Source organism: Notolepis coatsorum (assembly GCF_963971535.1).
Source record: "Notolepis coatsorum genome assembly, chromosome: 17".
NCBI classification, from domain to species: Eukaryota; Metazoa; Chordata; class Actinopteri; order Aulopiformes; family Paralepididae; genus Notolepis; species Notolepis coatsorum.
In genome coordinates this window covers 7,033,409-7,050,013 of record NC_140181.1, presented here as the reverse complement: position 1 = coordinate 7,050,013, position 16,605 = coordinate 7,033,409, and the positions used below count along the sequence as shown (strand labels likewise).

The 16,605-nt window shown below is 39.3% G+C and overlaps 1 protein-coding gene across 1 annotated transcript in view; it reads right to left on the bottom strand.

The window, feature by feature from the left end:
* kcnab1b (potassium voltage-gated channel subfamily A regulatory beta subunit 1b) overlaps positions 1-16,605 on the bottom strand; it is a 134,618-nt gene that overhangs the window by 66,270 nt on the left and 51,743 nt on the right. Inside the window, exons 5-6 of the mRNA XM_084334077.1 lie at positions 6,888-6,973; positions 1,147-1,267 (exon numbers count right to left, since the gene is read on the bottom strand). Coding sequence (XP_084190203.1) covers positions 1,147-1,267; positions 6,888-6,973 — 207 coding nt within the window. The remainder of the gene's footprint in view (positions 1-1,146; positions 1,268-6,887; positions 6,974-16,605) is intronic.

Here is a 16,605-nt window from a genome sequence, read left to right as displayed (position 1 = left end):
ACAGTGAATGGGTTAACCCTTTGTCGTGTGGCAGTAAAAGGGATGACCTTCTGTATCATCACAGTGAAAGGGTTAACCCTTTGGCAGTGTGGTAGTGAAAGGGTTAACCCTTTGGCAGTGTGGTAGTGAAAGGGTTGACCCTTTGTCATGTGGCGGTGAAAGGGTTAACCATTTGTCGTGTGGCGGTGAAAGTGTTAACCTTCTGTATCGTCACAGTGAAAGGGTTAACCCTTTGTCATGTGTGGCAGTGAAAGGGTTAACCTTCTGTATTGTCACAGTGAAAGGGTTAACCCTTTGGCAGTGTGGTAGTGAAAGGGTTAACCCTTTGTCGTGTGTGACAGTGAAATGGTTAACCTTCTGCATTGTCACAGTGAAAGGGTTAACCCTTTGTCGTGTGGCAGTGAAAGGGTTAACCCTTTGTTGTGTGGCAGTGAAAGGGTTGACCTTCTGTATTGTCACAGTAAAAGGGTTAACCCTTTGGCAGTGTGGTAGTGAAAGGGTTAACCCTTTGTTGTGTGTGACAGTGAAATGGTTAACCTTCTGCATTGTCACAGTGAAAGGGTTAACCCTTTGTTGTGTGGCAGTGAAAGGGTTAACCCTTTGTTGTGTGGCAGTGAAAGGGTTGACCTTCTGTATTGTCACAGTAAAAGGGTTAACCCTTTGTCGTGTGGCAGTGAAAGGGTTAACCTTCTGTATTGTCACAGTGAAAGGGTTAACCCTTTGTTGTGTGGCAGTGAAAGGGTTAACCATTTGTCATGTGGCAGTGAAAGGGTTAACCCTTTGCCGTGTGACAGTGAAATGGTTAACCTTCTGTACTGTGGTAGCGAAAGGGTTAACCCTTTGTCGTGTGTGGCAGTGAACGGGTTAACCTTCTGTATTGTCACAGTGAAAGGGTTAACCCTTTGGTGTGTGGCAGTGAAAGGGTTAACCTTCTGTATCATCACAGTGAAAGGGTTAACCCTTTGTCGTGTGGCAGTGAAAGGGTTGACCTTCTGTATTGTCACAGTGAAAGGGTTAACCCTTTGTCATGTGTGGCAGTGAAATGGTTAACCTTCCGTATTGTCACAGTGAAAGGGTTAACCCTTTGGCAGTGTGGTAGTGAAAGGGTTAAGCCTGAACTATCCTGGCCGAGCAGAGGACACTTGCCTATCTTGTGGTAGAGCTCTGGCAGCTGGGCCTCCACCTTGTCCCTCTGGAAGAAGTGGTACTCGGCCTGCTCACACACCGGGGGGATGAGGTTGAACTGCCTGGCCACGGAGTACGCCTCCTGGGTCCATGCAGGATGGAGGGAGAAGAACGTGAGACCAGTATCGCAACAACAGTAAAGATCCAGTAAAAACCTTTTTGTTGCCTTCTTCAATGAAAGTTACACAAGTGCTGCATTTCTGAATGAACTTGACCTCGGTTGTCCTTTTCTTTATGTTATGATATGTTAGGCAGCCCCCCCCCCACTCTGCAGGTGTTTAAATCACGTCTCTCAAAACTCGTTTATTTGCTTTGGCTTTTGGTTTTTAAACAGTTTGAGAGACCAGCTGCCTTTTTTTTTACATGACATTGTATGTTTTTATTGTGTGCTTTTATCTTTTTATCTTTTCATTTTATGTTGTGGGACTTGTACGGCACTTTGGTCAACGTTGTTGTGTTTTTAAATGTGCTCTATAAATAAAGTGGATTGGATTGGATTGGATGTGTTTGCCCTTGTGAATATCAAACAAACAACTAAATGACACTTGGACATGTCTCACGACGGTATGTCTTCATGTAATACATTGAGGGCAAATAGCCCTGAGACAGGGAGTGTGGACACTATGCATTTAGGGGAACGTAAACAGAAATCTTATTGTCTAAGAAATGACAAAAATGTCCTTGTTTTATATGGAGAATGTATCTCAGTCTCTCTCAAGCCTCCTGAAAATCTTTGAAAAATTCAGTTCAATTTCAAGTTATAAAATAAACTGGACCAAATCAGCACTAATGTACCTAAGAACCACTCCTAACTCTGTGCTTGACCATGAGATCCCGGTTGTAACACAATTTAAATATCTTGGTATTGATATATTTCCTTCAATTGAAAAAATTGTGTCCGTAAACTACAATAGAACCATTAGGTCAATCATAAATGATCTCAATCGATGGTGTAATATACCTGTCTCCCTTTCCGGAAGAGTCTCTATTATCAAAATGAACATATTACCTCGAGTAAACTTCTGTAGTTCCATGATTCCTATTGCCCCACCTGTTGCTCATTGGGAAAATTTACATAGAGCAGTCTCAAAATGTATATGGCGAGGCAAGCGAGCTCGGGTTAAACTTACTACCTTACAAAATGAGCGGCAATCTGGTGGTTTAACTGTGCCAAATTTTAAGTTATATTTTCAAGCGTTATCATTTCGTCCTCTGTTGAGTTGGTTTAATTTAAATTCTGAGGCCCCCTGGCTTAATATTGAAAAACATATTGTGGCGCCGATTCGTTTACAAGACATTGTCTTTACAGATATTTCACTAAAGCAATGTAGATTACGTTATGGTCCGATAATAGCGCATGCCATATCTTTATGGCGCAAATATGAAAAGTTACTTAATTGGGATACTAAGTGGCATGAACAGACTCCCTTATTTCATAACCCGTTTTTGCTTAGCGGAGGCCGCAGTTTTGTAGCTCAATCATGGTCCAACTGTGGCATTCATGTACTTGGCGATGTTATGGAGGACAATGGTCTAAGAACATTCTCAGATCTGAAAGAGTCATATAACTTACCTGGCACCTCCTTTTTTTTTATATTTACAGCTCCGCTCGGCTATGCGAGCCTATGGAGTTCCATGGACCAAACCAACTACTCACCCGTTAATTACTTTCTCTAAAAAAACTGCAGGTCTCTCCAAAGGACAAGTCTCTATAATTTATAAAGATCTATCACAAAGATGTACTTCGTTAATACCTGTTATCCAATCGTGGAGCACAGAATTGGGATTAGAACACCATCACTCTATCAATTGGACCAGAGTTTGGGGAAATGTTACTATGGCATCACGAAACCCAAATCATCAGCAGATTCATTTCAATTTTGTCCATAAAACATATTTAACCCCCCAGAAAGCTTATAGAATGAGACGTGCTATGTCACCAAACTGTACACTTTGTTCTCTAAATACTACTGGTACTTTTACACATATGATGTGGGAATGCCCCACAGTTAAAAGTTTCTGGGAACAGATAACTAATTATCTATCTAAAGTATTACAAAAACATATTCCCTGTTGTCCCAAATTACTTCTCCTTAATGATGATGATTCTTTAGCTTTAAGTATTGTTCAGAGACGATTTTGGCTGGCAGGAAGTACTGCTGCAAAAAAAATGTTGGCGCTGCGATGGCAAGCTCCACACTCTCTGCCCTTTAATCACTGGAAACAGTTATTAGCTGATGTTGTAACAATGGAGCTTTCTACAGCTAGATTAAATGGGGCAAGATATCAAACAATAGATAGCTGGAACCATATTCTCTATCAAGTTAGGACCTTCAATATATAGCTAGCAGGACATAACTAATTATATCTGTATAATTCCTTTTAGTTTTTTTTTTATTTTCTTGGTCTTTGTTGAAATTTTTGTTCAATTAATTTTCTTCTCAGGCCTATGACGGGGTGGGTTGGGGGGGGGGGTTACTATTATTATTATTATTATTATTATTATTATTATTATTATTATTATTATTATTATTATTATTATTATTATTATTATTATTATTATTATTATTATTATTATTATTATTATTATTATTTTATTTATTTTTTGTCAACGGTGGTTGGTGCAGGGGTTAGGGGGTAGGAGTTATTTATTTTAAATGAGGCAAGGGGCATGCCAATGCATGTAATTGGCAAATAATTTAAATGTATGTTTTTATGTGCATTATATGTGCATTGTATGTGCATTATATATCCTGCCTTTTCTTCCAAAAAATGAAATAAAAATATATACAAAAAAAAAAAAAGGGTTCCTTGTTTGAGCCAAGGATGTTTTCAGAAATAACAACACAGCTGTAAATGGTAAATGGTTAATGGCTGCATTTATATAGCGCTTTTTATCCAAAAGCACTTTAGATTCAAGATTCAAGATTCAAGAGATTTATTAGTCACATACATACACGAGACATGTAGTGAAATGAAGGTGGCCATGCCCGCCTTGATTGTGCAAAAAATTCAAATAATAATAGTGTTGGAGCCAAATGTATGATTTTGTTTACTTTGTAAATAATTGTATAGGTCTATAGTCTATATTTCATACATAGCCTATAGAAGCACTTAACATGCCATAATCTATATAATCACTGTTAGTGCCTAATGTATGGTTGTGAAATAATTATTATTATTATTGTTATCGGTATGAATGAAGTCATGACTTATATACATAATGGGTTTTGTGATCATGTATTGTTGTAATTATTATATTTTTGATAAGCTAATTAGGGAGATGCCAATTGAGATGCATGTGGCTAATTTGGGGAAACAGGCGTCAGGTGTTTAAAATGGGCTGGCCGTCACACAGCCAGTGTTCTAAGAATGTTTGGTATGTGGCGACACGGTTTTTTGACCACTGCAGAGCAGCCTATGTTTTGATTGTTTTGATTCTACAATATGATTTCACCGTCAAACGGTAAGATAAACATTTCCTATGGTTCATTGTGGGGATTATTGGAATCCGAAGATCTACATGGAAAATATGAAAGGAAAATAAATGTCATATACAAAATCCGATCTCCCGAGTGCTGCTATCTGAGCGCGTCAACCAAGCGCATACCAGTAGAACCAGAAGGTGCATTTACGTTGTATAAGGATTGCATCTTTAAATAGAATAGATAATCAAATAGACATGATAAAACTACTAAGATAAAATACAATACAATGCTATGCTTACGAATTAAAGATAATGAGTCCTATATACACTACTATACAATATACTATACAATATACAGTTTACAATTTGTTCCTCACATTTTACCCATTCACTCACACATTCACACACCGACGGCGAAGGCGACCATGCAAGGTGCCAACCTGCTCATCGGGAGCAGTTAGGGGTTAAGTGTCTTCGCTCAAGGACACATCGACACGCTGCCCGGGGGAGGAGCGGGAATCGAACCCGGGGACCTCCGGATTACCAGACGACTGCTCTCTACCTCCCGAGCCACTGTCTCGCCCGAGCTGTGTTTATGAATCATGTATATATATATCTCCCATATTCTGTGGATTTATAAATGAGCTGGCAGAAACTATGGAGGCGAGCAAAGTTCATTTGTAATCGATTTACCCTTTCATTGCACTTGTCTCTTCGGTTTCGGCTACGTGAGTGGAATGGAGACGCAGGGTGCAGAATATCAAGCGAGGGGAACGAGAGGAGACACGCATAATGTGAGAACATTTTGCATTTAGCATTTTGCACTGCTAAAATTACTCATACATACTAATTTTTTTGGAACTGTACATAGCCATCTTTGTTATTTAAATTTGTTGAAATCAGAGGTTCTATGTAGGATTGTTAGTAACTAACTGCATATATAACTGTTTCCACTAGTAACTGTCTAACTGCATATATAACTGTTTCCACTAGTAACTGTCTAACTGCATATATAACTGTTTCCACTAGAGGGCGCTCTAGGCGGAGCCACTCAGGAACACCACCAGGTGGCGAGTATAAATAGAGATGTCTCCTCCTATTCTTTCTCTTTCCCCCAGCCTCTCAGTGAGAGGAGAACTCTAGAACTGCTGCTCTGCCATGTGAATAAATAAACCACGCCAGTTAAGGCTCAAGATAGAAACCATGCCTCTTGACCACATTATTGTCGCCCTATAGCCGAATTCTGTCAACAAAAATGTATAATAGTATAATATCTACACACTTTTAGAACTGTATATAGTAATCTTTATTTTAGTCATCTTATTTTATTCTATGCAAAATGTATTGTATTTTTATCTTGTTTTATGATTAAGAATCTATCTTACTGTTAAGATAGAAGCTGCTAGGGTCGAGGACCACAATAAATATAATTCTTGCTGTAAAGTACTGAAATAAGTGACAATAAAGGAATCTGAATCTAGATCTGAATCTGAAAGAGATTTGCACTACAATTTATACCTCATTGCACCTTACCCTAAGTGTGTACCTCATCCCATTTCTGCATTGTACCTCACTGTTATGAACACTTTATTTTACGTACTTTGGACTTTTTCTATTTTATACTTTTGATCTATTACTGTATGAAGCACACTCCCAGGGGCTCATACAGGAAAAAGCATTTTATGATAACGTATTCTGTATTTTACTATGACAATTAATAAACAAACTTGAAACTTGAACTTGAATCTGAGTATGACATAAGAGCAAAATGGCAGGCGTGTGATTATATGGTCATCGGCAGTTACTCTAATCTGATTACTTTTTTCAGTAAATAGTCATCTAACTTGTTACTTTTTACAAGCCAGTAATCTGATTACAGTTACTTTTCCAAGTGGCTGTGCATTACTATTTAGTTACTATCTCATAATGCTGATGATAAGAGAGCCAGGGGTACAGTCAGCTAGACCGGAGATGGGACGTGCGCTCGCGCACACAGCCACACAGCCAATGAGCAGCCAATCATGATTTATGACATTATGCACTTTCAATAAAGCATTATTTATTATTTGTCATTCTTATGTTGTGGCAGCAGCAGGGACGACGACTTCGTAACCTAGTTACTTTGATAATCAAGTAATCAGTAAAGTAACTAGATTACTTTTTAAAGGAGTAATCAGTCATCAGATAATTTTTACAAGTAATCTGTGGCATCACTGGTCAATAATAATAATAATAATAATAATAATAATAATAATAATAATAATAATATACTCACCATGATCTCCATGGCGGACCAGCGTGACGTCCCCCAGTACATGGCCATGCCGTTGTTGATCACATGGGTCATCGCCCTCACTATCTCTGTAGGGACACACACAGACAACCGCAGTTACCATAACCGGCCAGTCGGTGGCGCCACTGTTCCTTATTCAGTATTAAAAGATAGATCAATTATTACTAAGATCAATTAAGATAAGATAAGATATTCCTTGGGGAAATTCGGGTGTCATAGCAGCATGGGTGAGGGGGGGGGTACAGGTACGGGCATGGTAATAGTAGAAGACTATAAATATAGGCAATAAAACTATAGTAAAGATAAAAAAAAGCAATGTAAACAATATAATTATTCATTATTAATAATTATTAAAATGATTATTAAGACCAAACACTGACTTTTCTGCTTGTAATTTATACATTCATGGCATTAAATGACAAATCCTAAATACAAATTATTTTCGATTCAAGTAGTGTTTTCCATAAGTAGAGCGAGAGAAAGAGGAGAGTTCGTTTTCATTTCAATTTAGTTTTAATGAATTGAAGAAGACACAAATAAAAGGTCAAAAATACCCAAGAAGCAAGAACCAAGTCTGAAGCTAAAGTGACGATGAAAAAAAAAGAAAAGAAGATGATGGGGTGAAATGAACGGACCCTCTCTCAGTGAGAGAGGACCTTTATGGCTGACGTGGGCGTAGCGCTCACAAACAAATACTATTGTCAGGTCACATTACTCCATGTGACCAAAGGCTTTGGAGTTGGACACACTCGGTCAGCACGGAGAGGGTCGCTGCTTCTGTAGTTGCACTAATCAGTGCAGTAACAGTTGAGCAGGCTGAAGTCACCCATAGTGACCTCATGTGTGTTGGAGGTCATAGATATATAAACACTAGATGGCTCAAAGCGGAGTCTCCCGTGTAGTTCACCGGTGGCCATCTTGCTTGAGTGGACTGGCTTAAGGTGATGATCTGCACAAACAAAAATACTCTTAAAGGGGAACTATTTTACTATTTCTTTCACTATTTGGGCACTTTTACACAATTCCTGTGAGTCTATGGAACACCTCTGTAATATATATATTTTTTGTATTCATTGTTTTGTATTTCTAATCAAGTCCTCAAAAACAGCATTTTTCTACCTCAAGATCTCGAGCTGTTTTGAGCTGATGTGGACTGGGGTGCAGGTGCTGGTGCTGAGGAGCCACATTAACATGCAGCAGTGACTATATGATGTGGACTGGGGTGCAGGTGCTGGTGCTGAGGAGCCACATTAACATGCAGCAGTGACTATATGATGTGGACTGGGGTGCAGGTGCTGGTGCTGAGGAGCCACATTAACATGCAGCAGTGACTATATGATGTGGACTGGGGTGCAGGTGCTGGTGCTGAGGAGCCACATTAACATGCAGCAGTGACTATATGATGTGGACTGGGGTGCAGGTGCTGGTGCTGAGGAGCCACATTAACATGCAGCAGTGACTATATGATGTGGACTGGGGTGCAGGTGCTGGTGCTGAGGAGCCACATTAACATGCAGCAGTGACTATATGATGTGGACTGGGGTGCAGGTGCTGGTGCTGAGGAGCCACATTAACATGCAGCGGTGTCTCTCTGACATCACAAATCAGCACATTTTCAAACGACTCAGTTCAGTGAGGGTGAATATTGTGAGAGGAGAATTGGAAGAATGCGCCAATATGAGAATTAGAGACATAGATCATATTAATATAAGTCCACATAGCTAGGAAACGATGCTAAACACTCAAAAAGGCCATTTATAAGATAGTTCCCCTTTAACTCGCTGACATTTTTTATTTATTTTTTTATCCTCTCTTTCTCCGACTTTTCTCTGTTTTTTCCCCCATCCCAATTTAGTCGTTATGCCAATTCCCCCCCCCTCCCCTACCTGTTTGTTGTGCGCATGTTCTCCTACTGGTCGGTACAAGGGAACCCTGAAGTCATCCGCATGCTTCCTCCGACACGCGCGGCGACAGCCAGTGGCTCTCTTCTCACCTGGCAGCGAGGACTCTCATTGGTGAAGTGTAACGCGTGGGAGGTCACGCTGCCTTCATCAAGTCCTGCCTCCGCTGAGCAGGCGCCCAGACCTGACCTGTAGGCGTCGCTGTCCACAACGCCAGATTCCCACCCATGACTTGCCCTCCCCCTAACCCAGCCAAACGGGTTAGTATAGCGATCAGCCCAAGCTTCAAGCAATGCTGACTCCGGGAGTCGAGACCGCAGCCAACTCGCTGAAATATTGACGGATTTACAAACGGTCTGGTTTATTACATTAACGTTACATTAACATTAATGTTAATATTTAAAAATATTATACATTATTTTTTGATTTTTCATATGAAAGTCTATTATAAGTATGCAGTATGACATCTCTAACGTTTTTTTAACAAACCAAACGGTTGAAAATTGAGCAAGCTATGGTTATTTCAACAGTACATGCACCACCATAGACATGCATGTTATGAGGGGGCGTGCTCCACCTACGCAAGATGGCCGCCATGTGGCAACGTCGGTCTCCATTGGCCAGCAGCGCGGTGAGTCATCTAGTGATATATATCTATGTTTGAGGTGGCGGTGAAGTAATAATGAATGAGAGCAGAGTTACAGTAACATGTGTAGATACATGTTAAACGCCCCTCTCAGGACACACATAGGACCGAAGTAGGACTATTACCAGTAGATAAAAGAGTCAAACAACTGAAGCTAAACCACATGTATAACATTGTTAACGACAGGGCCCCTGAATATTTGAAAGGTCATGTGGTTATGGTAAGAGAGCTACGCGATCATAACACCAGAGCTAGCATTATGTCTTGCAGTGTTCCTAAAGCTAGGAGTAAGATAGCAAGAAGCTCAGTTTTATTTTTATTTTACACAGGTGTAATTTGGAATGAACTACCTCTGCCTACCAAGCAAAGTCAAACCAAAAGCATTTTTAAAACAAAGGTAAAGGCTCAACTATGGGAAGAGCAACTGGCTCAGCAGCCACAGGGCAGGAAATCAGATTCCAGGGCTAGAATAGACAGGGGACTGTACTCTAGTTCTTCCTACTAGTAGGCTATATGTGCTGTGTTTTTATGTTTTTATGTTTTTATGTTTTTCTGTTTGTATGTTTGTATGTTTGTATGTTTGTATGTTTGTATGTTTTTATGTTTTTATGTTTGTATGTTTTTATGTTTTTATGTTTTTATGTCTTCCATCGAGGACCACCTTGGAAATAAGTGTTTTAATTAATGCTTTTTAGGTGATCTCCTCAGGAATACAAATTGGTCATGATAATCTGTTTTTATGATGTGTTTGTAATTTCCAAATAAAAATCGAATCTAATCAGTAGGGCTGAACTGAGTAATACATTAAGGCCAAATAGCCCTGAAACAGGGATTGCGGGGGACTGACCATAGTCCCGAAAGCCTATTAGTCCGATTGATTGATTGATTGATTGAAAACTTTATTAACAGATTGCAGAATGGGTACAATACAGTACGGCTCAATACACACAATTGTTAAGACCAGAGAAAGACTTTCATCTTGTTTACATCAGGGTCCCCCATTTTCAATTCATCATAACATTTATGACATACACGACATACAAATAACCATAACCTTAACCACTCCTATACAAATATACAGTACTGTTTAAGAGACAGAGTTTCTAAAAGAGAGTATATACATTTCACCGACAGTCTGTTAGCCCAAAAACAAAACTCATTGCCCCAAAGGTTAGAAAGAAAGCCTCATTAGTCTGACAGCTCTTTGCTTCGAAAATACACCCCCTCTTAAAACCGCGAATAAATGAGTTAAACAACCATTATGAAAGTCACAGTGAAATAGAGATGCAGTGGAGAAAGGGGTGGTAGTAGTGTCAGATCCACCATGGAGAGCAGTGTCAGGTCTCCTGTCTGTAGGCTGTAGGACATCATGACCACTAAACACCTCCACCATACTCTCTTCCTCCATAGCCCCAAAGATCTCGGATAAACTAGTGATCCGAAAATGATCAGAAGCTTTTGTTTGGTCAATGAAAGAATAGTGTATGAACAGCAGCATCTAAAATGGAGCGATACAGTGCTGTCCATGGTGCTGAAATAGGTTTGGCAAAATAGGTCTTCTCTCCCCAATTAGTTTGGTGGCAAGAAACACTGTATTTATCTCCACTCCTTCATACACTGTGTGCTTAAGAAATATAATAAAATAAAAGATTAGACGTTGATATATACTGAGTGTAGCTCATAAATGACAGACGCGTGCACCTAGAAAGGATTCACAGCTATCGCCATCACAAAATTATAAGCTGCTGTTGACAGGAGGGAAATGCTTAAAGGGGCACTGTAAAAACAATGCTGATTTATTGTGCACACAATCTCACACACAAAAAAAAAAGTTTTGCATACATTGATTTAGTTTGACAGTTATCGAGAGTTAATTAGTTGGTGTATAGCCACCAGTGATGTCATCGGGGACATGAATCATTGTGTTGTGTTAATTACAGCTCAGTCAAATGATAAGGTATAGCAGTCCTTATAAGACAAGGTATTGCTATTTTCCCATCTACATCATTCCGTGGAGCTGTAATTAACACAACAGACGGATTCAATGTCCCCGATCGATGACATCACAGGTGCTTTTTAAGTTATGCATCGTTGCTTCAGAACCGTTGGCACTGCAGACTGCATCTGCTCCATTTCGTTCTTAGCCCGTTGGCAAACTAAAAAGCAAGCCTTTTGCAAACAGTTTCGTTGTGTTGGCACATCAAAATACACTACACAATACATAAGATATTAAGGGCAAAAAGCTCCAGGGAGAGAGTGTGTGTACTAGGCCTATTTCCGGAGCAAAAACCTGTTGGAATTATTCATTATTTAAACTGAATCATTTAAAACTATTTTTATTATTTGTATTACTGAATGAAACTGTAAACAGAGAGCATATTGGGATGCTAGATCCTAATGTGAAACACTGTGATTTTACCTCTCTATCTTTTTCATGCTCGCTTATGCCTGTATTTTTTACTGTTGTGAAGCACTTTGAACTGCAACTTCTGTATGAAAAGTGCTATACAAATAAAGTTATTATTATTATTATTATTTCTATTCATTCGGAGCAGAGGGACTTCGGAGCAATGGGTTTTGTTTTCAGTATAACGGGCTGTGGGATCAATGGGTTTTGTTTTCAGTATAACGGGCTGTGGGATCAATGGGTTTTCTGGTCCAATGGGACATTTTTCGGACTATTGGGCTGAGTGCCGACTTTCATTAGGGGAGCGTCAACAGAATCCTATTGTGTAAAAATGACTAAAAGTTCCTTGTTTGAGCCAAGGACATTTCCAAAATAACAACACAACACAGCTGTGTTTATGAATATGTATATGTATATCTCCCATATTCTGTGGGCGACAAGCAAAGTACATTTGTAATTGCTTTCTCCTTGGATTTCACTTATTGTGCGCCTTTGTCCACGGATAACAAAGCCACATAAGGAAAATGCAAATGCAGGAGGCAAAACACGAGAGAATGAGAGGAGAAACGAGCAGAACCCAGTGAGATGAACCTACAGCAGAGTGTGATTAAAGAATAGTGATTCTCTCTCTCTCTCTCTCTTCTCTCTCTCTCTCTCTCTCTCTCTCTCTCTCTCTCTCTCTCTCTCTCTCTCTCTCTCTCTCTCTCTCTCTCTCTCTCTCTCTCTCTCTCTCTCTCCATCTCTCTCTCTCTGGGCCGATATGTACAGTAACTGGGAGAGAGAGCAAGTGTGTGTGTGTGGGCGAGGCAGGTGGGAGGTGGAGAGGAACAGCTGTACATCTGTTTGGAGAGCGACAGGGGAGACGGGGGGGGGGGGGGGGGGGGGGGATGGGAGAGAGACTGAGTCGCCGAGGGAGAAGCTCCGGGTGCAACACACACACGGTCCATTCAGAACGGGGCGATTGATTGACACCCGGTATTGCCGCTATACGCGACCTCCTCGATAACCGCTCATTCGATCAACTTTGATCAACTCCAACATGCACTAATAATAACTCCCCTCTCCCCCCCCCCCCCCCTCCTCCCACACTGTGCAACATCAAGTGCAATATCCACGGTGCAATACCCACCCACTACCGTCTGACCCTGTGATTGTTATTTGTGTATTGTTATTTTGTATATTGTTGTTATTGCACAGTATTGTAACATTGTCTTATTGTATAGTATTTTATGTTTCTTGTATAGTACTTTATGTTTCTGTATAGTATTTTATGTTTCTTGTATAGTACTTTATGTTTCTGTATAGTATTTTATGTTTCTGTATAGTACTTTATGTTTCTGTATAGTATTTTATGTTTCTGTATAGTATTTTATGTTTCTTGTATAGTACTTTATGTTTCTGTATAGTATTTTATGTTTCTGTATAGTACTTTATGTTTCTGTATAGTATTTTATGTTTCTGTATAGTATTTTATGTTTCTGTATAGTACTTTATGTTTCTGTATAGTATTTTATGTTTCTGTATAGTACTTTATGTTTCTGTATAGTACTTTATGTTTCTGTATAGTATTTTATGTTTCTGTATAGTATTTTATGTTTCTTGTATAGTATTGAATGTTTCTGTATAGTATTTTATGTTTCTGTATAGTATTTTATGTTTCTTGTATAGTATTGAATGTTTCTGTATAGTATTCTATGTTTCTTGTATAGTATTTTATGTTTCTTGTATAGTATTTTATGTTTCTTGTATAGTATTTTATGTTTCTGTATAGTATTTTATGTTTCTTGTATAGTATTTTATGTTTCTGTATAGTATTTTATGTTTCTTGTATAGTATTGAATGTTTCTGTATAGTATTTTATGTTTCTGTATAGTATTTTATGTTTCTGTATAGTATTTTATGTTTCTTGTATAGTATTTTATGTTTGTTTCTTGTATAGTATTTTATGTTTCTTGTATAGTATTTTATGTTTCTTGTATAGTATTGAATGTTTCTGTATAGTATTGAATGTTTCTGTATAGTATTGCATGTTTCTGTATAGTATTTTATGTTTCTTGTATAGTATTTTATGTTTCTGTATAGTATTGCATGTTTCTGTATAGTATTTTATGTTTCTTGTATAGTATTTTATGTTTCTTGTATAGTATTTTATGTTTCTTGTATAGTATTTTATGTTTCTTGTATAGTACTTTATGTTTCTGTATAGTACTTTATGTTTCTTGTATAGTATTCTATGTTTCTTGTATAGTATTTTATGTTTCTTGTATAGTATTTTATGTGTCTTGTATAGTATTTTATGTTTCTGTATAGTATTTTATGTTTCTTGTATAGTATTTTATGTTTCTGTATAGTATTTTATGTTTATGTATAGTATTTTATGTTTCTTGTATAGTATTTTATGTTTCTGTATAGTATTTTATGTTTCTGTATAGTACTTTATGTTTCTGTATAGTATTTTATGTTTCTTGTATAGTATTCTATGTTTCTGTATAGTACTTTATGTTTCTTGTATAGTATTTTATGTTTCTTGTATAGTATTTTATGTTTCTGTATAGTATTCTATGTTTCTTGTATAGTATTTTATGTTTATTGTATAGTATTCTATGTTTCTTGTATAGTACTTTATGTTTCTGTATAGTATTGACTGTTTCTGTATAGTATTGACTGTTTCTTGTATAGTATTTTATGTTTATTGTATAGTATTCTATGTTTCTTGTATAGTACTTTATGTTTCTGTATAGTATTGACTGTTTCTGTATAGTATTTTATGTTTCTTGTATAGTATTTTATGTTTCTTGTATAGTATTCTATGTTTCTTGTATAGTATTCTATGTTTCTTGTATAGTATTGACTGTTTCTGTATAGTATTGACTGTTTCTGTATAGTATTTTATGTTTCTGTATAGTATTTTATGTTTCTGTATAGTATTTTATGTTTCTGTATAGTATCTTATGTTTCTCTTTTATCACTTGTGTGATTTTATTACTGCACCTTAAGTTTGAGTCCCAAATCTCGTTGTATGCTAATATAATGACAATAAAGTACAATCTAATCTAATCTAACAATCTAACTTCACGCTCCACACTGCACGCTCCTGGGTCTAACTTCACGCTCCACACTGCACGCTCCTGGGTCTAACTTCACGCTCCACACTGCACGCTCCTGGGTCTAACTTCACGCTCCACACTGCACGTTCCTGGGTCTAACTTCACGCTCCACACTGCACGCTCCTGGGTCTAACTTCACGCTCCACACTGCACGCTCCTGGGTCTAACTTCACGCTCCACACTGCACGCTCCTGGGTCTAACTTCACGCTCCACACTGCACGTTCCTGGGTCTAACTTCACGCTCCACACGGCACGCTCCTGGGTCTAACTTCACGCTCCACACTGCACGCTCCTGGGTCTAACTTCACGCTCCACACGGCACGCTCCTGGGTCTAACTTCACGCTCCACACTGCACGCTCCTGGGTCTAACTTCACGCTCCACACTGCACGCTCCTGGGTCTAACTTCACGCTCCACACTGCACGCTCCTGGGTCTAACTTCACGCTCCACACTGCACGCTCCTGGGTCTAACTTCACGCTCCACACTGCACGTTCTGGGTCTAACTTCACGCTCCACACTGCACGCTCCTGGGTCTAACTTCACGCTCCACACGGCACGCTCCTGGGTCCTCAGCACTGCGCCCACCGAGTGTGAAATCGATTAGATGAACGGGTCTCCAGAAACTCGAAGCCAAAGGAGAGTCATACAGGACAGAGATTCCATTTCAGTGTGAGGAATGTGGGGTTAGGGTTTTCCCCCACAGGAACATCTCACAGGAATATCTCAACTCTCATCTTATCTTTATCATAACTTAAGTGATCATTTCCGACCACAGATAGATAACAGTGGTTACAGGTAACAGCAGGTCAGTAGGACAGTCCTCTATTCCTGTAGAGAGAACACCCCACTCACTGGAATGTGTGTGTGTGTGTGTGTGTGTGTGTGTGTGTGTGTGTGTGTGTGTGTGTGTGTGTGTGTGTGTGTCGGTTCACCTTTCACTACCACACGACAAAGGGTTAACCCTTTCACTACCACACTACAGATGGTTAACCCTTTCACTTCCACACTAGAGAAGGTTAACCCTTTCACTACCACACACTACAGACGGTTAAACCGTCTGTAGTGTGTGGTAGTGAAAGGGTTAACCTTCTCTAGTGTGGAAGTGAAAGTGTTAATGGTTAATGGATCAGATGGCATTACATTGGAATATCAACGAAACCTTACTTGGTCCCAAGAAGAGGGTCTCGTGTATTATTGGGCTAGGACATTTACTGTACATTGGAGGGGGTACATTGAAAGCCCGGATATTAAAAACAATGACTTTTCATTCCTATTCTCTAGCCGGCGCCTCTCTTTCGTGCCCAGCTCCTCTACTCCTTCTGTGCGTGTGTTTTTGGGGAACAAGTCCTATTGGCAACATGTCAGAGCCTGGCGGACCTTCTGACCTCTCAACCCCTGCCAGGCAAAACTCCCACAGGCCCATCACATTTAATTGACAGCTGCACTTGAAAACACCAATGGAGGGGGACAGGATGAACGTTATGGTCCAACCCCTGGGGGAGGTGTCATACTGGCCCCTGTCCCTGTCACTGTTGTTGTGGCACTGCATGCCAGAAGATGATGAGAGGAGCAGGAGAAGAGAGAGGAGCAGGAGAAGAGAGAGAGAGAGAGAGAGAGAGGAGAGAGAGAGGAGAGA